Below are 22326 nucleotides of genomic sequence, written 5' to 3' on the forward strand. Positions count from 1 at the left end.
TGTAGCGGAACTTGATGAGGCCACAGAATGTGCCTTTTCTTTTGTCGGTGCTTTAATATTTGGGAGGCGGTGTTCGGGGCTTATGCCTGTTTCGTCTATGTTGTATCTTGGCCTATCTTGGAGCATGTGGAGAGCTAACGCCTTCTCTAAGTTTTCAAAATATGCACCAATATGTTCGGGAGTGGTGGCTTTTACCCATGTTTTCTCGAGGGATGAAGATTTAGTGAAGACACCCTGTGACCCCATCGCTTCAAGAAGCTATAGAGCCAGCAGTTGCTGAGCGGCTTATCCGACGGCCGCTTTCCCAACTTGTAGGCCAGTTCGCCGGCTAATCTTTGCATGCAGGTGTTTGAGTAGCCGTAGTCTAGTTTATCAGAATTTTCTGCATGCTCAACTAACCCCAACTCTCTTGAAGGGCACTATTGTTAAAAATAAAAAAGGAATTAAAATAAGATTCTAAGATGAAATGAATTGACGCTGTCTTAGTGCTTAAATTGGGTTTGAATTAACTGTGTCGCTGTTAAAGGCAATGCGCACGATACAAAAACCCCGTGTGGGGCCCCAAATAAGTCATGAGCTTTTGCGTCAGCTTGATTACTTGACTTACAAAACCAGTCGACACGAATATGCGTCAAAAATGTAAACATTGGATTTTAAAGCATACTTTAGCTTGAATTATTGATTTGAAGGTAAGATTTACGTGTAGGATAGGGTTTAAGTAGCAGTTCATACCGTTGTACGGATAATATGCAATTAAAACGAATATAAAAATAACGAATGTATAGGAATGGTCGATTGTACAGGAAAGAATGCATACTTCTTTACCTTCGGGTGTAATGTTCAAAGTTTATAAAGGAATTTAATGTTACATTTTATAAAGAGGTCAGAATTATGTTAACTGTATTTGGTTTTTAAATAATATCCAAGCAATTGTTAACTTTGTTGAAAGTTTAATCTATTCTTATGTTCAACACACATTTAATCTCGATTATAAGAAATGGCAGCCAAATAAAATGACAGATATGACACTAATAGATGCCGTTGGTGTTGTTGTTTTGTTGTCCGATTTACAGCCAAAATACAAAAAATGCGGCTAATTGACAATTTTCTACGACGTATATGTCAACATTTTGATTGAATAAAGCAATATTGTTCTTTACTTATATTATATAAATTATTGCATGTATGTATGTAAAACGAAAATACTTTCGATTTCAAAACATTAAGCTTACTCAAAATGAATCAATTAAAGATTTCATAAACTAGAACGGTGTAATCTGTTATTCTGTTATACCGATTCGATCCAAAATTTATTTCTACAATGATTTTGATAACACATGTTTCTTTAAACACAAGTGAAATGTTGTTAACTTATTGAACATCCTAACCACCTTTTATGTAGAGAAATTCTGAAATGTTTTAGAAATTTTAAAATATGTCACATTTTGAGTTAATATATTTCATGTGCTCATTAAGTAGCAATTTTTATTTAGATCATATTCATTTGATTAAATAATATTTTAGCAGATACGGTAAAAGACGTTTTACCATATGGTAAAAGACGTTTTACCAAAGACCAAACATAATCATATTAACTCGCAATATTCTCCAAGCATTGTTTTTCTTGTAGGATATCACATGTTTAATGCATCTTTATGTACATGTGCTTAAACATGCGTCTGAAACAGCATTCATCATAATTATGTATATTTGTACCAAACACATGAAAATATAATATGCTTCCTTTATAAATCTCTTTAGAAGATATTTGCATATAAGGCGCATACCACATTGGATTTTAAAAAAATTAACATAATAAGGTCAACAAGAAAAGTGTATTGAAACATCGTCAGGTTTTTTGCATGCACCCTAAAAAGTTTTGAAGATTGCCATTGAGGTAAATTTAATGTGTCTTTAAAGTTTATTAATTGATTTCCCCAATTTGTCATGAACGACGTCTGTTCAGGGATGTGCACTGATTAGCTGCGAAGAACTTAGGTTGTGTTTATGAAGGGTTGCATATGGACGCCCAGAGAGGTCACAGCAACTATTATCAAAGGCTCTGGAGTCCGTTTATATGGACTTATTTAGAGGCCTACTACGTTTCTAGTAATGCATACAAAATCCCTCCATTACGAGGTTTAACTTCAGGAGCTGATAGTTAATGCATTTTCGACAGAATATTAGGATATTATTTCAACTGTTGTTTAATTGTTGATTGGTTAATAATTATAATGTCTCAGTTATGTAGATCAATCATTGCAGTATAAATATAAGTATTGATTCTAAAGTAAGAAACACTTAGTGTATCCGTCCCGAAGATCCGGATTTTGATTTTTCGCCAACAGTTTCGATAAACAATTATTTACAAACCTGTCTGCCTTTGTCACATACACTGATCCTATTAGAGGGAATATCAGCAATCACAAACACTTTCAGCTCTGTTGTTACACACCTAATCGAAATATATTTGAAAACAATGGAGGTAATTAAGAAATTCGTGTAATAGGTTACACACCACTAAATAAGAAGTCAATGTTGTCACCATGGATCTAGAATTGTGGAATCTGTGTGCCTTTTGTTATACTTTCCAATACACAATTTGTGCATGTCTTGGTGCATTTCATTGGGATCTCAGTCCCTGGCTCGAATCCTGCTCAGACCACTTCATTTTTTATGTCAAAAATTTATCACACGATAGTTCCACTTCACCATACATTTGAGGGGACTAGTGTGACTTAATACTGCGAAATCTATAGACGGACGACTTACCACCCAGTGTTCGGCGATAAAAGATAAGAACTGAAACTTTAAAAAGCAATTTCGTACCAGAAGCAGACAACTCCTTTGTATCATAAGATTATTACAATTACAGCGAAAAATTAATCAATTTGTTCTTTTTTTGCAAATTCGGATTAATTTGGCTGAAAGTTTATATACCAATGAATGCAGAAAAAAGATAACTTTATTCCTAAAAATGGCGTTAGCTAACCCATTAAACAGATTTATCAACGTGTGTTGTGTATTGATTTACTGTTTAACACACTTACAATGGTGTTATGTACATAGCGACAATTACAATATATTTATCAATTTATTATTAACAATTGTCAAGTGTATGCGAACTGTTAACTTCCTTTTACATCATACAGTAGGTCTTCTGGCCAAATGCCAAGACACTGTTTCATTTATGTCTCTTTACACATTTGTTGTAGAAGTTGAGGAATAACAGGTACATTGTAAACAGGATAATATCATTAAATGAATGGTTAGTCATACCAGCTGTATGTTATCGAGGTTATTTTACCATAAACGTGTATTTTTATTAGAGGTCTATGTCAATGTGAAAAAAATCATTTGTAATGTAATTATACATCCTCTTTTGATTTCCATGAAAGGTGAGTAATTTAATGCAACCAGTGAAATTTTATAATTTAAGAAGCGCTTTAGCTCGAGTATAATCGGTGTATATTTAATTTAGCTTACCACTGAATTCAAAGTTATTTAGTGTATACACGATGCACGGCTTGAGAAGTTTTCAAAATCGAAAGTAGGAGGGATTGTCAACGTTTAAATCAGCATATTGATTAATAATTGATGAAGACATGAAGTGTGAAGAGATCGGAAATAGAGAAACTTTTATCAACAATTTTAGTTTTCCGCTCAACTTATCAAAACGTGCTTATGGGGAGGTTTAACATAGTTTGCTGTCCGTCGTCCTTCAGTCTCTGCTTCTGTTTTTTCATACAACGACCTCTCGTGCTGAACCACAAGTTTTAACGAAACTTCGCAGGAATAATCATTTTATGACTCTCTTTCAAAGTTTAAATCGTCTGTTCTATATATTTAGGACACAGGAGCTAGACAGTTATAAAATCTTCACTGAAATCACATGTGTCAGAGATAGTTATTTGTGTGTGTAACCTTTGTTAATTGTCCTCTCACTAGTGTGTTTAAATCACGCTGATTGCCCCAAAACTTGCCGCGTCACAGGAGACTTATGATTTGTATTCACTGACATAGTAAATACATTTTTTAAGTTTGTTTAATAAATTGCATGAGTCAGGGTTTAATATTCAATACATTCAATACAGGTCTTCTACAAAACTGGTTCAAATATGCCTCTTGGGGTCACAATTGGCACCGCCCTGTGGGTATCTTCTTTTCCATATATGTACATAGTGAACACTTGAAAGAAATTCTTCTCTGAAACCGTATAGTCGAGATGTGTTTTTACATGTTACATCGTTTGTTGGTTTTCTACCAGTCTGTTAAAATAAAAACTGGCGATATATACGGTTCACAAGATTTATGAACACGTACTTAATGAAAAGCTTAACAAATCTCCTTCTATGCAACCACAATGGGCCATTGGTTTAAAATTTGGTGTTTAGCATATTATTGTGGTTCTCTACAAAGTGTTTTTGAATAATGCCGATATATTCAACATTCAAATTTAATATTAATATGTATGTTTGTTGGTATAAAAATAATAAAACTGTTCCCTGAAACCGCAAGGCCCATGGTTTGTTATTGGCATTTCACATTTTGCAGTATTCATCTGCTTAATTTGTTCAAATGATGTCCATATGGTCAAATCTTGTCTGTCAAACCAGATTTGTATATATATTTATTTAGTCATTAACTTCAAAGATGTTCTTTGTAATCTAAATGGTAATTATTAGTTATTTGCTGTGTAACATTGTATTGTATTTCTCTACTTTTGTTTTAACTATGCCATTTTGATCAAAGGTAACCATGCCCCAGGAGTCACATGATTTTTATATGCTTTTGTATCGACTAGTAGTTAAATCATATTCTCTAAAACACCGATATAAATTGTTTTTTTAGTTGATTGTTGACATCGTATGTTGATACTATACTACGATTTTTTGCAAAGCATGCCGCTGAGGTCAACGACCTTACGCTAGAGGCTATTTGTTTCGAGATATGAACATAGTGAAATTTTTAATTTGTTCTCATGCTGACCAGCAAAAACTGTGTCAATCAGTGAAAAATAACCTATTTAAATAACAAGGTAATTACAGTATTACACAAACATCACCAACTCTGCACGTAGCAGTTTTTACTTACAAGTCTTAAGTGAGCAACCTCGGACCCTCCCGCCCTCTTGTTATGATATGTGGACACACTCTCTGTCGGTTTTTACGCGTGGAAATTATAAAATAGCAGTTTGTTTCTTTTGAAAACGGACCTGGGAAAACATGATCGATATTGATTAAATATATCTTGCTTTTTTAAATGTTTAAGTAACCTACCGGTAACCGCCAAGTAAAATCTAGTATGCTATTTCAAATACATGTGCGCATGAATAATAAACACTTTGTAAAATATATAATACATGCTATTCTATTTCGATAATTAATTAATATGTATGTTCAGCAGGAATATTATACAATCTTTTCCAAAAGTCAAACGTTATCCAATTGATAAGAAAAACACAACAACAACAACAAGCATCGCACTCTGATGTCACTGTTTTAACGGTTTAGTTATGGATTGCCATATACTTAGTAGGTTTTTGCAATATGCTGTTGAAATGGCGTTTGTTCATTTATACGTCACACGCCACTGCGGAATCACTAGTGTACATAAGTTAAATGTAGAATATTTTAAAGTGAAAATATAAATGTAAAACATGGTAGCATATGACTTTGGATGTGAATGCACTTTTGCATACTAGTATGAAAAGGACGTGCCGATAGATTGAATTGCATTACAAATAAGAAAACGTAAAAGCATTCTTACATTGTTAAGATAAATATTTTTCAAATAAGTATTCATACCTGATAGGTTTTGTGATTTCGTCTACACTTGGTAGTATCGTGATGTTCAAGAACTCCTATTTAGAATGAGAGTTAAGTGGCTTTGAACTAACGTACGGTATTGATGCAAAATTGTCTGAAAACGTAAATTGCGGCATCAGCCATTTATCAAATGCGATTTACTTTGGGTTTAGATGGAGACAAATGGTACCCTTTTGTAGTCATTGCTATTAACATGTGTTTCAATACATCAAAGACGTATAAATTCATGTCAATATGTGGTGGTATTTTGTGTTCTCTTTTAATTGAACACTAAATGAAATGTTCACCTCAATAACAGTAAAGGCACCTTTTTACTGCATGTATTTGTGTATTGATCGCTATTGGACAATTACCAAACAGTGAGAAGAACACTCAACTAGATACCCTAGGTATCTAGGTATCAACTAGGTACTACATAGATCAAACAAATACACAACTAACACATACAAATAACAAAAACATGGGGTCACCACCGTTGGACGGTGAAAGTGTTGGGGGTTAAAATCGATTTTATGGAGTTCCAAACCTCACAGTTTGCTAAGTGATCTGGAAGCAAGTTAACAATACGAAAACATAACATAAAGAAAACAAAAAACGAATACATTTGGGTACCACCGTATTTGAACGATCAATGCAAACAACATTGGATGCTTTAGCCGGTGAAATAAGCTCTTTACCGCGATCTTGGCCCAGAATTGTTCCCAAAACATTTAGGTGCTAATGAAATTTTACATCATAGCATTACAAAGCAAATTCAATAGCAAAAAAAGAAGAGTACATTTGAATTTAATTACACTATAATACCCAATACTTGGATACGAACCATATCAACATAATTATATCTTGTTTTAGGCCCGATGGAAGGAAACTAAAAGGTGACCCCTTTTATTGATGGGTTACGTCCGAATTATATATAGTATTATATTATTACAGGAAACATGGGAGTAGATATCCAAACATATCGCTGTAGAATCGGATCATTCTGTATCAAGAATAGTTCCAGAAGCTCTGGCGGCTGGACGGGGTGCAAACCTGAGGAGGCCAATGGAAGCAATGTTAAACCACTACCAATGGTCGTGCTTGTATTATTGATGACGTTTAGAAATGAAAGGTTTGACTTGACGAGTGGTCTAACGAAAAAAATTTCGAAGTAAGTAATACATAATTCAATTGAATAAACATAAAGTTTGAATCAAATTCGCTTGTTCGACATGAGCAGACGTGTTTTCATTACAAACGGATGTTGTCACCATAAAGAAATGTTTTTTGCCTTGTTGTTTTGATCATATCTATGCTAGTTGATTTATATTGGCCGTGCTTTGCATGTTTTAACGTTGACTAAACATGTAAAAATGCACTTCTTATGCATCAATATAAAATTGCTACAAATTAACACTAATTTAATGTTGGTTTTCTTGACCTAATTATTACTGTAGTACTGTATTGTTTTTGATCACAATAATATACACATGTGTCAATATCAGAATCAATAAAAATGAAATTTTAGATGAGTTCATATAAATTATTCAACTATTTTATATTAATTATATGGTGTTCATTGTTTGTTTAACAGCGAGTTCAGAGAATGTGTCAGAGAATTGCTGTCAAACAATTCTACTGTGCAACACTTCAACAATCAAGCACACGTTCCTGCAATGTCTGAAATTTTTCTGAAACATACATATGTAAACAGGTAAGTGTGTTTTATTTTATGCTCTTGTGTGGTCTATAAGTTAATATCACTGATTTAGAATAGGTAATTCTACTATTCAAACATTGAAATATAACAATGTATAATATAGTTAATTTTCACGGTTGCAGGGTGAAATGACGTAATGTGATCTGACGGCATGACCTTATATTTTCAAGCGAAACTGTTAATTTTTTTCCTTTCAAAATATAGTGATACTGTATTGTGATAAAGAAAAGAGTGTTTATTCACTTAAAAAAAGCTGGGCCAATCGGTAACATATTATTTATCTGATCTCTATGCACCTAAATCATGTTTTTATCCAGCATTACAATATAATTTAAATGGCATTCTAAAATTATCTACATTTTTATTTTCCATTATCATATTATTTTTGGAAAGGTTACGACTCTTCCTTATATTTCCATTGTTTTGCAATTTAAAGCGTTTAGACGTACCCCGATGCAAATTAATATTGTTTTGAAGCTTAAGCAATATCTGAACAGGAAGCCCCATGTGGCTGTGACATTTTTGGTTCTGATCTAAATTGTATGCGCAGGATAGTTGCATTGCATGCCAGTAAACATTTAGCATGTGTTTCTTGACATGTTCTTATATTAATTTAATTGATATTCATCCATCAATATTTATTAACAGGACAGAACAAAACATTTTACAAAATTCTTATACTTTTTATTTTCATCCCAGTCGTAAAACATACTTCACGGTGTCTTAAATGGGATTGCTTGTAAATACCAAAAAAAATATAGTTTTAAAAATCCTATAAATAAATAAAGCATTTTAGAGGTAAATAATTAGTTTTACAATGTCCTATCGACTATAGCAAATCAAAACACTGGGCAAGATATTTATTTGAAACGGAAAATGTTTGGTGATCTTCAGAATACACTTTTCCTTTATTGTATCAAAAGGTTTAATGTTTTAGTTCGAAATTTTGAATTATTCGATGGCATGTAGATGCCCTGATTCTTTCCAAACTCCATTATTCGCGGGCATTTGATAGCTTCCATTTATTTTTGATGAAGTCATAGTATGTTCATTCCACTCAGCATTTGTGTATGTGAGTTAAGTATTAGTTGTTTTAGTTGCATACGATTATCGACACCGATCAGGACACTGAATACAGGCACTATTCAAAAATGTTTACCAGAAAGTATCTAATAACAAAACTGTCCACGAAAGGAAGTGTGTCGACTATTAAATGACAATAAAAACCTAATGTTGCATTGAATAGAAGCAATTGTCGAAATACTCTTTATCAATAAGGGACGATATGATTCTAATAATATATTGCTCTTTTACGTGAAATTTCATTTATATGGCATCTATACGTGTGCATATAAATTTTGACAGAATATGAATACCATATTTTATGGCATGCCATATGCATGTTTGCGCTCTTACTATCGTACTAGCTGTACTAATGTTGATCATTAAGCCATGAGACGTGCAGTGTCCGTGTGGTGATTAAGGGAAATTATGATTCCAAACGTTGTTGATAGTTTTTATCATTTCCACTTGCAAAAGGCCAGCGGGGCTAATGTCATGGTCCTGTGTCCGTCGTGCGTGCGTGCGTCCGTCCGTCCGTGCGTGCGTTATATTTTCCTTTAAACAACTTCTTCTCCTAAACTACTGGTCCAATTCTGATGAAATTTTTCAGGAATGTTCCTGGATTGAACCTTGTTCACATTTGTTCGAATTATGCCCCTGGGGTCGAATTTGACCCTGTCCCAAGGGTCATAAAATTGAAAATTTGCTTATATAAGGCCTATTTTGTAAAACTTTCAAAAACTTTCAAATTTCTCGTCCATAACCATTGGGCCTAGGGCTATCAAATTTGGTATGTAGAGACATCTAATAGTCCTCTACCAAATTTGTTCAAATTATGCCCCTGGGGTCTAATTTGACCGTGCCCCGGGGGTCACAAAATTGTACATATGCTTACATAGGGTCTATTTTGTGAAATATTTACAAACCTTCTCGTCCATAACCATTGGGCCTAGGGCTACCCAATTTGGTATGTAGTGGCATCTTATAGTCCTCTACCAAGTTTGTTCAAATTATGCCCCTGGGGTCAAGTTTGACCCTGCCCCGAGGGTCATAAAAATTGAACAAATGCTTATATAAGGCCTTTTTGTGAAAACTTTAAAAATCTTCTGTCCATAACAGTATGGCATATGGCTACCAAATTTGGTATGTAGTGACATGTAATAGTTCTCTTCTTAGTGTGTTCAAATTATGCCCCTGGGGTCAAATTTAAAACTGCCCCGGGGGTCACAAAATTGAATATATGCTTATAACGTGCTTATTTTGTAAAAACTTTAAAAATGTCTTGTCCATATCCATTGGGCCTAGGGTTACCAAATTTGGTATATAGTGACATCTTATATTCCTCTACCAAGTTTGCTCAAATTATGCCACTGGGGTCAAGTTTAACCCTGCCCCGTGGGTCACAAAATTAAACATATGCTTATATAAGGCCTATTTTGTGAACACTTTAAAAATTCTCTTGTCCATAACTGTATGGCATAGTGCTACCAAATTTGGTATGTTGTGACATGTATTGGTTCTCTTCTTAGTTTGTTCAAATTATGCCCCTGGGGTCAAATTTGAAACTGCCCCGGGGTCACAAAATTGAATATATGCTTATAAAGGGCTTATTTTGTGAAAACTTTAAAAATGTCTTGTCTATAACCATTGGGCCTAGAGCTACCAAATTTGGTACGTAGTGACATCTTATAGTCCTCTACCAAGTTTGTTCAAATTATGCCCCTGGGGTCAAGTTTGACCCTGCCCCGAGGGTCACAAAATTGAACATATGCTTATATAAGGCCTATCGTGGGAAAACTTTAAAAATTCTATTGTCCATAACCGTATGGCATAGGGCTACCAAATTTGGTATGTAGTGACATGTAATAGTTCTCTTCTTAGTTTGTTCAAATTATGCCCCTGGTGTCAAATTTGACCCTGCCCCGGGGGTCACAAAATTGAACATATGCTTATATAATGCCTATTTTGTGAAAACTTTAAAAAATGTCTTGTCCATAACAATTAGGCCTAGGGCTACACAATTTGGTATGTAGTGACATTGTATAGTCCTCTACTTAGTTTGTTCAAATTATGCGCCAGGGGTCATATTTGACCCTGCCCTGGGGGGCCTAAAAATCGATTATATGCTTATTTAGTGCCTATTTTGTGAAAACTTAAAAAACTCCTTGTCCTTAACCATAAGGCATAGGCCTATCAAATTTGGTATGTAGTGACATCTAATAGTTCTCTCCCAATTTTGTTCAAATTATGCCCCTTGGGTCAAATTTAACCCTGCCCAGGGGGTTCACAAAACTGAACATACGCTTATATGGGGCCTATTTTGTTAAAACTTTAAAAATCTTTCTGTCCATAACCATTGGGCCTAGGGCTACCAAATTTGGTATGCTGTGACATCTAATAAATCTCTACCAAATTTGTTCAAATAATGCCTCTGGGGTCAACTTTGACCCTGTCCCATGGGGTCACAAAATTGAATAAACGCTTATAAAGCGCCTATTTTGTGAAATCTTTAAAAATCTTTTTGTCGAAAACCATTCGGACCTTGGCTATTGGTATGCAGTAACATCTCATAGTCCTCTACCAAGTTTGTTCAAATTATGCCATTTGGGTCAAATTTGATCCTGACCCGGCGGTCACAAAATTGAACATTATATACGCTTATATCTTGCTTATTTTGTGAAAACTTTTAAAATATTCTTGTCCTTAAGTCTAGGGCTACCACATTTTGTATGTAGTGAGATATAGTAGTCCTCTACAAAGATTGCTCAAATAATGCCCCTGGGGTTAAATTTGACCAAGCCCAGGGGGTCACAAAAGTGTACATGTGCTTAAATAGGGCCTATATTTAAGTATTTGCACATGCCGAGAATATTTGTTTCAGCCTTTTTCAGCAGTGGAGCGATACAGGGCCATCATGGCCCTCTTGTAAAACTGCATCTTAAGGTTGAATACATTTACAAATAAAGGTCATTAGGGTGTGCATAATATTGGGCTGTCCGGCTAGCGCAGTGGTTAGCACGCTCGCTTCTCACCTAGGCGACCCAGATTCGATTCCCGTTCCCGGCGCATGTGAGTTTGGTTGGTGGTCACCATACCGGACAGGTGGGGTTTTCTCCGGGTACTCCGGTTTTACCCCACAGCACAAGACCACCTCAAAATTAAAAATCTTTCAGTAAAACAATAAATAGCTGGAAATCGCAGCTGTCATTCAAAATTCGTCCCAACTTTCGTGAGTCTAAAATCTGATTAGGAAGGAATGCTGAGACACACTCCGGGTCCTCACTTAATGCAGCCTCTGGCGTGGAGGGACCTCATAAACAGAGAAATACACACACATATGCATAATATTGTCTTTTTAAACTTGACAACACAAGAGGAATATTAACATGCAAATGACAACCGTCATTTTGTTGAAGTCACTTAGATCAGTTTCACCTTCAATATTAAGACCATATACTGAACTTACACAATATGGCAAAATAAACAATTATTTAATTAAATAACACGTTATTAACACATTGTCATTTTATGATAGATTGGAAATATATTGTCCTCTAAATTTTGCCCAACTGTGCCTTTTAATACACATATGAATAACACTAGGTTCACATTCACCCCTCGATAAATAATACCTTTACTGTCACGAAAAGTAACTTGCATCCAGAAAATCGCACGTAAATGTTTTTAATAATATGTTGACATGGTTTCCACTATCCAACAGACGTGTACACATGTTTGTGTAGTTTTTACATTGTTGATAAATCCATTATAATGACTTGTCTTGAAATAAATTGTACACGTCCATGCAAGTTATTATCTAATGCCACATGTGCCCAAATATATTGACTGAATCTCAATACGTTATAAATGCACAATATCACGTTTAACGCAATGATTTTATCATATAGGTTGAAAAGCGCAAATGCACTATAACAGCTTAACGCAACCCTTTTATTATATAAGTTTACAAGCGCAGTTGACGCTCACCGTACAAATTACAATAGTATTAAATGTAAATAAATATATATAATACGGAAATAATACGTCTCGGATGGTGAGCGAAGACAATAAACACTTTTAGCAACCCAACCGTGTACTTTTCAAATGAATAAACAACTGAACGGTAAAAAGCACTCTTTACCGAAAAGTTTGATACTTCCAATTGGTACTTCCAAGTGACTCGATTACCAAATTTTCCCGTGGGAAAAGTGTTATCATACTTATTTTGTTTTCCTCTCTTTTGCTCCATTTATATTTAAAAAAAAAAATATATAAACCTCCAGCGATCGATTATTTATTTCGTAATTACACATTCGTTTTTAATTTCATGTTAAAGTGAGTAGGCTTATTTCAGCCTTATTCTATTTTAGAAGCTTGCTTGATACAGCGACTAACCGACATTTCTGGTCAGACACTCAGAATGAAGACAACGCTACAATTTCAAACGAAGGACTGAATACTTTTGAGTAAACTTTTTTGTTTTAAATTGAATATTGTTTTCATTGTATAGCACATTGAAGTCATTATTTCATTCGTGTTTTAATATGTATTTAACATGTCTTTATGTTAACAGCAGAATCGTGTTCCTGATCAACCTAACACGTATTTGTATCTCGTCAATGTTATTTACATGAGGTAAAACTTTGCCACACGTGAGTATTCAAACTATGTGGGACTCGCTGTTGAAAAAAGAACAACAATTTAAATTTTACATTTACACAGGTTGTAAAAAATCTTTAAAACTTATTTTTGAATTTACTAACCCATGCATTTGTATAATATTTCAGTTAAATAATTACTTATTTTGATATAACACTCCCAGGACAACACAAACACACTCGTAAATTACAATAAAAAATATATCACATGTGTATTAAAACAATAACGAAGATTCATCGAAAGAAACCGATTATCATTATTCGCTTTTATTAATCATCATGCAAAAGCATCCTATAAAAATAAACTTGATTTTGAGATAATGAGGATATGCCCTTATTCTTGCATAATAATTTCTTTATTTTTATTAGACATAGACCCATTAAAGGGGCATTTTCACATAGTTTGGCATTTATTGAAGTTTGTCATTAAATGCGTTATATTGATAAATTTAAACATTGGACCTAAACATCTCCAGTAAAAAACAAAAAGAATACAATTAAAAAAAGAAAAAAAAGTAACCCTCAACTGGGCTAGAACCACTGACCCCTGGAGTCCTGGAGTTAACGTCTTTCGCTTAGACCACTCGGCCGTCCGTGCTCATGCTATGAGGAGACGTATTATTTTACTTTTTATAAGCAATCCTCGTAGTTTCACAAAATATAACGACAACAACAGAATTTTCCAAATTATTCAATCGTTTCACGTTGCAACGCTTTATAATGTTCAGATTTTCAAATGGACAAAAGATGCATATAATGGATATTTTATAACATGGTTAATGTTCAGTATTACTGTTTCCTCACAAATATCATAACTTCAACGAAAATTTGCGAATCTGAAACACCTTTTTTTAATTTTGTCAATTAACCAAATCGTGAAAAGGCCCTTTTAATGATCAACATATCATACATGCTGTTAATAAAACTATAAGTTAACACATATTTTAGATGTATTGTCTTGAGGTCAAATTATGAGAGTATTGCCCCTCCCAAACGTTAAGTGCATGTTAGCAATTAATAGTATTACAACTGTGATAATGAGTGCAAGGTTGAAATGGTTGTTCTGAGTTTTTGCTTATTATTTAATATTTTAGCGTTGCAGAGGAGAATACGTTTGTGCATGAATGTATCAATCGGAAGCCATCGAGCAGCATACAGACTCATTTACTGATGTCTGGTTTAGAACTTGATCCTGACCCCATGCACTCTATACCTAGAAGAAGGTGTTATCCCGAAGGTAGTATTTTGTATTATATATCCATTCAACATATTCTATTTACATTATGTAATTATGTAATTAAAAAATCTGCGTTTTAGTATCCCTCGCGTAAACAATTGCTCATCACAAAAATCCATCACAGCCACGCAATAGTTATACACGAATACATAATAATTATGTAGTTATCGCTTCTTGTTAATAAATATAAACAAAGCATGCAATAAAATGGTAAACTACTTATGAGGTTGATTTCTAGCTTAGGTACAAATGTAATGAAGAGATGTTTTATACTTAAAACAAATAACAATTGTGTGAGTACTTGTGTTTAAGTCTTGATAAGTCCAGTGTAACAAAAGCGTATCGATGCCTTCCATATAGTTTGTCAAGCAAATGTTTACCGCAATATATCGTTAAAAAATTATATCTTAATAATAAGTTGTTATATATTTCTAACTTATATTTCATTGCCATTATAAATGCATATTCGTGTTTCAACTGTTTTATATCCAGTGTATTGTTGTTTAAACCTAAATATTTCTTTAAATTGGAATAAAGGGAAGAGGAACATATCAAATGCGTCAACACTTGACTGGTATGAATATTATTTTACAATACACACATACATATTTACCTGTTTTTTTACGCTATTTTGTAAAAGGTTTCAATGCAAAAGTGAGCACATGGTTAACAACGTTTTATAACGTTATTGCTATAAGCACACTTATCTCTGAAACATTTATGCTCATGGATTTATATTTGTGGATATGAATGTATGACCCTAGTTTAGGGATTACTATATACCATCTATTGTTGTTATTGTGTTATTTAGTCGAAATTGTCAAGTTCACAACTTAGATATGTTTTTATTATGCGTTTATCTTGGCGAATTAGTCATGGTAATTTTAGAAATTTTGATCATTTATGCAAATAAATATATATATATACAACAGAGGTTTATTTTATTTTTTTACATGACACTTTCGAATTGTTTGAGAAACTTTCAATGAGCAAACAACCTAAGAAAATCATTTAAAACAAAACAAGTCTGACTATTGTGCTCGATTTATTTACCATTAATGTTGTACATTAATTTGTTAAAGGTGAACAAAAATTAATTATAAAATAAATATAAATATGTATTGAATAATCCTATTTTATTGCGACTAAGTTTTACTTTAATATATGTATATAATGCATTTCAGTACTAAAGATTCACATTGTGGGAAAGCTATACCGTGTATTGGTTCTGTTGAAGGTACTTTTTTTATGCAAGTTTGACTGTTGATAATATTACTAATGTATTGCCGGTAGAATGTAACAAGATTTTAAATTTGTTAAATGAATATTGTTGTGGTATCTTTCAGCCGATAGTTTTTGGGGCACACATATTTTCAAAATGGATCTTAGTGATGACTTACAGAACGGTTTGCGCAGCAAGAATAATAAGAGAGCTAAACACTTTGCTATCAGTCGGATACTCGATGAATTATGCACATGTGGCGAATATTGTCAATTGGAATCTCTACCTCTGTTCTACCTTTGGAAGAGAAATGCATTTGTGGTATTACCGTCAGCCTCATGGTGGAAAGAACTGGAAAGAACATTTACTGTAGGGTATGTGTATTCAGCTGCTTTGCTCGCATTCAGAAATGAGTTTAGGCAATCATTCCTATGCCGAGATGGACATAAACTTTCGTTTTTGAATACACTAATTCTACATGGACCTGTCGCTTCAATAAACTTCTATGATATAACTGTGACGAACCCGTTTTGCGGCTTTCATGTCACAAGCGGCAATCGCAACAGTAGGCATATTTCTCCAGACACGAATGAGAAACATAATCATCCTTTTAAAGAATCTGCAGATCAAGATAAATACCCAACACAGGTTTCAGAAGATGATATATTAATTACCGAAGAGGCACAGAAGGAATTAGTTCGAGACGAAAATACAGAAAGTCTTAACCCCATGTCACCTGATGTGTTGGTGTATAATTCAACAGCACATAATTACATTCGTTGGGAGAGTCCACCCACAGTACATACGGATTCTGTAAAAAGTGTTCAAGAAATCCGAAACTCAAGCAACCGTTTGGACCGAATGGACTTGACTCATATAGCCATAAATGGTTATCTAAATGCCAGTGTTGGGAACAGCTCAAATGACAGATTTTTTTCAAACGAAAACTCTAGAAGTTTGAAAACAGCAACTTATTTACACAAAAACTATCCGGTAGGAACGATTGTTTTGTCTAATGTGTGAGACATGTATTATTATTTCCCATGAAAATACGTGTAGATTGTTAAATGCTTTATCTCTCACTATATTTAGTTTAAAAAAGTAAATTCAAAGAAATACTAGCTTATTGAAACGCACTTAAATAATTGTGTTTTGTTCCTAATATATCAAGGCTGCAAGATATCCTTATTACGAAAACGCAATTTCAAGGAGGGAGACATATCGAGGCTGGCAATTAGCTCAACCAAACCCAGACAACCTTTGTTCCGCCGGTTTTTTCTTCACTGGTAGGTCGTTTCTATTCCAATTAAACACACTATTATCCCCACGCTTTTCGGAGAAAAAGGGGGGATTATGTGGTTATCTCCGCCGTCTGTCCGTCCGTCCGTCCTGGCCACTATCTCCTCCTACACTATTAGCACTAGAACCTTAAAACTAACACTCATGGCAGCTATGAACATATATGTGACAGTGCACTATTTTGAATTTTGATCTGACCCCTGCGTCGAAAGTTATGGGGGTTGGGGTGGGGCTGGGCCAGAGATTTTCACTCATTTTTTAAGTTTTTTTTACATTAACTTCTTCATTTCTACACCGATTTACTTCAAATTGATACTGAACATCTCTTATGACAATACAGTCAATCTCAAATATGCATGGCTCCATTACCAATCCTGGGGCGCCTTTGGGTCAAACATGCGGCGTGGGGATACGCATCGCCCTCTGCCGCGCCATTTCTAGTACACATATTACATTTACCAAGGTTTTGTAGCCGTTACTGATTATCTTAAACAAACAGTTTCTATTTAATTGTGAAATCTATTTTTACGATAGCTATGTTACAAAATGCTTTGTTCGAATGGGGTAATTACTAAGCGAAGTATGCGTTCTTGTAAATTTCTCTCGTGCAATCAACAGACTACGCTTGCTGAATGTTTAAGTTTTATACTTAGTAAGACACATGTGAACACAACAAAGCCATATGCAAATTGAAAATAACGATATCCTGATAGTTTTATATACTTTATTTTGCTTTTTAAATAGTACATTTTTTATAAATCGATAAATAAATAAATAAATAAATAATATAAATAAGGTCAGAACTACGACCTCGTGCGGTGTTTCTGCTGTGGTATAGGACTGAAAGACTTCACACAAACGGGTAATCCAATTCTGGAACACGGGAAACACTCTTCTAACTGTCCATTTATGATTGACCACTTTGGAAGTTGCGAAGCCATTGAACAGTATAAGGTGTGTATGCAAGATATAAACATGCCTTTGTGTAAGAATGTGCTATTGATACACTCAAGTGCATAAGTATAGCACAGTCAAGCTTTTGAGATATACCCTACATCTGCTAAATTATGGTTATTCAAACATTGCAATATTATTGTATTTATTGTATGCTAAACAAAAACTAATCGTAAATGCCATACATTTGCACCGTGAAAAAAACATACCGGATTATTACATAATTCCATATTTATAAGATAATAGTATAACAATCTGAGGTCATACGTATGCCGTTGCTATTCACATGACGACATGTATGTTAAAAAAGTTTACTGCGTCTCTTTCCTATTTTTTTTTATACAGAGAGGGCGGACATAAATTATATAAGTACATATAGACGCCTTAACGTGACATTGAATTTAATAATTGTCATAACAATTGTATGCAATGTGTATTCATGTAATGAATTCAATAAGATAGTCAATTGTTTAACGGCGAAAAACATAAATGCATGGTGTAAAGAAGCATTATAGTGGCTTAAATAGACGGAATATCTTACTCGTCGAATATTGGTATTAAAACTATTTCTTTATAATGTATTTAATATGTTACACATTAACACGTGTGCCAAGTGTGATTATGAGTTGATACTATGTGTTTATGCGATATGGTAGCAGAGACACTTACGTCTAGATCCAGAAGAAATCAGACAAAGGCAACGTCAGCTAAATCAGCAACAACAAGGTAGTGGTCTTGCCTAAACAAAAATGTTTATTTTTTCGAATTTGTGTTAAGAATTAGCGTGTTAAATAGCAAGCTACGCAATTGTTTATGCATTTCATGTCTCATTCGTGTGCATGCCAATCGATTATTTCCAATAGCCAATTGAAGTAAATATATAAATCTTGGTACGTGTTGAAATAATTGTTACAGTTGTATTGATATGTTATATAAGTTCGCGTAAAAGACAGAACACGATATAAGAAGACATTTTTCAATGCATTTGAAATCTTATTGATTTGACACGTCACAGGTCGCCCGATATCAAACTACAGAGCCAAGCACGAGCGATTCCGGTCGCTGTCAGCTCGCTTAGATACGTTCACAAAGTGGCCTTCATATATATCCCAGAGACTTGAACAGCTAGCAGAAGCAGGGATGTATTACACAGGTAATCTGTTTAAATATTATTGATGATACTACACATTTAAGTTAGTGCAATAATACTGGTGATACTGTGGTACGTGTCATGCGGCTGATTGATATTCCACTCACATATTCTATTCATACAAAAACATCGTATGAATTTTACACGCCATTTCGTCTGTAACATATCTACAGTATTTGAAACAAATATAATATATTTTAAAACTTTTGAAATAAATAGCAACTGAAAACATTGCGATCGATAATCAGTAAATTTTAATTATATTGCAATTATGTTGGCAAGTTTAAAAAAGCATGATTTTCAGTCGGATAACCTAACGTTTTGCGTTGGTTTTATCAGTGTTATAAACTAAAACAAGGATTGATCGGAAAAATTAAATAATTATCTTAATACTTAACTTACAGTTGTACTCGTACATGTGAGCATCATTCCTTTAACTTGAGACTGGGACACCAACTTTCGTTATATTAATGTAGATAGATGTAGAATACATGTAAATTTCCAAGTAAGACTTTTTCGTTTAATTATCCATACGTCTTCTTGAAATTCGCTTTCCGTCGATGATTTGCATTTCTTATTTTAAGTTAACACTCATTTTTCTACAATTTCTTGAAACTTGAAAGCTGTAGTTAATTCGGAAGAGTAATTCTTTTTATTGTAATAATTAGCCTGACCTTTTTCAGTTCTATTGCTCAGTGCAGTGGGAAAATGGTTAAACATTACCATCATTAATTCACCAATACGTTATCTTTCATACTATTCCCACTTCTGTATGAGATTGTTGAAAGTATTTGTATTTCAGTTCCTTGTCATGTATCGGAGTATTAACATATATCTTTTTTATTTTCACATCGGTTTAGTCCTTCAGGCCTAAAGAGTTTGTTTTTATTTCCTGCCTATCCAAAATGTGGGTTTCAATTAATATTTAGTATTAATATTTGCAATATATTTTAAATATATTGTAATCGCAGACACCAGACTAAGTGCCCAAAACGTCGAAAGCATCGAATGGAAAGCAAAATGCTTTTTTATCCTTGAAAATAAGTTGTAGCCGAATAAAAATATATAAATTCAAAGTAAGTACGGTTCGGTTTCTATTAGTTTATTGTATTAGAGTAATGACACAAACACAATTTATGTAAATAACCGTGAAAAAGGTTAAGTTAAAGCAGTAGAACCCGACTTTTAATTTCAGAAAAAAATGGTGGAAAGGCGGCAGTGCGTCATTGTGCCAATGGCGAAATGGCATCGTGCTGTGTTGCATATACTATATAGTACCGATGTTTATCCCCATTTTGGCATAGTGTTTTCTACGTAACTAAAACAAGTAACACAATTACTTTGATATCTTTATTAGGCTTCAATTTCGCTGAAATCACCGAAGGTATGACGACACCGCTGTTCAAACTAATCTACTTCTGTTGTGCAATTTTTTCGATATGGATATGTTTTTCACATGCCGTTAACTGCGAATGTTATCATGGTCTGAATATTTAACTGTATTATGAATGTCTATTAATCCCTTGAAAAACTAAACATTCTTTATTCACCGTATGCCGTATGCCGGGGTTGAAAATTATGTAGTTCTGGTACGAACTAATCATGTAGTATTTGAATGGTTATTAAAATAAAATATAATTGCACCTCCATGTAAGCGTGTTCTGTGTATATTGAATGGGTTTTGGGTCATTGTGTTTGGCAATATATTTATATTTGTTTCATTGAGTTTATTTTTGTTAGCACTTTTTTTATAGCCACAAAGGTGTCATGTTTTATGTATATAAATGTCCTTGCGTCTAAGATCAATATAAAGCGTTCGCTGTATGTATCATAAACTTCCATCGTTGCCAATTTTATTTTTTCATGTTAAAATGTCTATTTCATAACGTGATATGTAATTCTAACCTATAAAGTCGTTTGCACATTTTTTTATTATTAACGTAACTTTACATTTGACGGTGCACTACTAAATAAGGTAATGTGTTGTTTTATCCAAAGAAATTTCGCGTTCTGTTACATGTAAAGGTGATTTTGTTTAGGTTAATAGTTGAGCACGCACGACATTAACTGAATATTAAGCAGAAACAGGATGCTTGCTTTGCAAATACTACACAAACTAAAATGACAATGTAACCGTAATATAGGGTTACTTAGTCGTGTTTGTTCTATCAAACTATCGCAGTATTTTCTAATGTTCGTCGATTTTATTTTATTACTAAAGTTCAAGTAAAAAATTCGTTATATATAGTCAACTACATAATGTCCTATAACGAAAGGTCTTATTTATTGTTTAAAGTCACTATAGCGCTCAGAATCAACGAAAATTTCGTTAAGTATTTCGTAAAATAAAGTTAACACCTTAATAATCAGTGTTTCTTATAGCAATAGCCAAAATTTCAACGCTATGTGGTATGATTACTTAGATTTTTGTAGATACAAAATGCTCGTTTTTATTTATTTGTGGCCACAATTAATTCCGGGTGTGTAGAAATACCGAAATCCCGTAATTACCAAAATCCCCCGAAATCCCCAGAAATCCCCCGAAATCCCCAATAATATTTATTATTTATCAAAATACTGCGGATATTAATATAGAATATTGCAAAATACAATCTATTCACTGATGAAAAATTGTTTTTATCCATGTTAACTAAAATATAGTCATAATAAGTGGGATTCCGAGTATGAATCCATAGTGCATATTTTCACATGCACGATCAGGTACAGAAATCCCCGCCGTAAATATTGTTGTTAAGTTGTTGTCTGTACCTCTTCTTTCTAATATAAAAAGCCACCCAGATGATTTTTTGACACTTAAAGAGCTTTACAGCGGGAATGTCTGTACCTGATCATGCTTTAAAAACATGCACTATGGATTCACACTCGGAATCCCAATAATTATGTATATATTTTAGTTTTTCACTACCTAAAATGGATAAAAACAAGTTTTCATCAGTGAATAGATTGTATTTTGCAATATTCTATCTTAAGATCTGCAGTATTTTGATAAATAATAAATATTATTGGGAATTTCTGAGGTTTTCGGTAATTACGGGGATTTCGGTATTTCTACACACCCGGAATTAATTGTGGCCACAAATAAATAAAAACGAGCATTTTGTATCTACGAAAATCTAAGTAATCTTACCACATCTAGCGTTGAAATTTTGGCTATTGCTATAAGGAACACTGATTGTTAAGTTCTTAACTTTATTTT

At 33.7% G+C, this 22326-nt stretch overlaps 1 protein-coding gene across 4 annotated transcripts in view; it reads left to right on the forward strand.

Annotated features, from left to right (window-relative positions):
- Positions 1 to 6768: 6768 nt before the first annotated feature.
- LOC127849536 (uncharacterized) overlaps positions 6769 to 22326 on the forward strand; it is a 28599-nt gene continuing 13041 nt past the window's right edge. For 3 of the 4 annotated variants that reach the window (XM_052382161.1, XM_052382162.1, XM_052382159.1), the window contains exons 1-11: positions 6769 to 6978; positions 7402 to 7521; positions 12960 to 13055; positions 14342 to 14484; positions 15022 to 15058; positions 15669 to 15721; positions 15831 to 16699; positions 16878 to 16992; positions 17802 to 17959; positions 18616 to 18685; positions 18975 to 19112. In XM_052382161.1, coding sequence (XP_052238121.1) covers positions 6899 to 6978; positions 7402 to 7521; positions 12960 to 13055; positions 14342 to 14484; positions 15022 to 15058; positions 15669 to 15721; positions 15831 to 16699; positions 16878 to 16992; positions 17802 to 17959; positions 18616 to 18685; positions 18975 to 19112 — 1879 coding nt within the window. In that variant the 5' untranslated portion in view covers positions 6769 to 6898. The remainder of the gene's footprint in view (positions 6979 to 7401; positions 7522 to 12959; positions 13056 to 14341; positions 14485 to 15021; positions 15059 to 15668; positions 15722 to 15830; positions 16700 to 16877; positions 16993 to 17801; positions 17960 to 18615; positions 18686 to 18974; positions 19113 to 22326) is intronic. The other variant, XM_052382160.1, reaches the window with a different exon arrangement.

This window comes from Dreissena polymorpha, chromosome 11, assembly GCF_020536995.1.
Source record: "Dreissena polymorpha isolate Duluth1 chromosome 11, UMN_Dpol_1.0, whole genome shotgun sequence".
NCBI lineage: Eukaryota > Metazoa > Mollusca > Bivalvia > Myida > Dreissenidae > Dreissena > Dreissena polymorpha.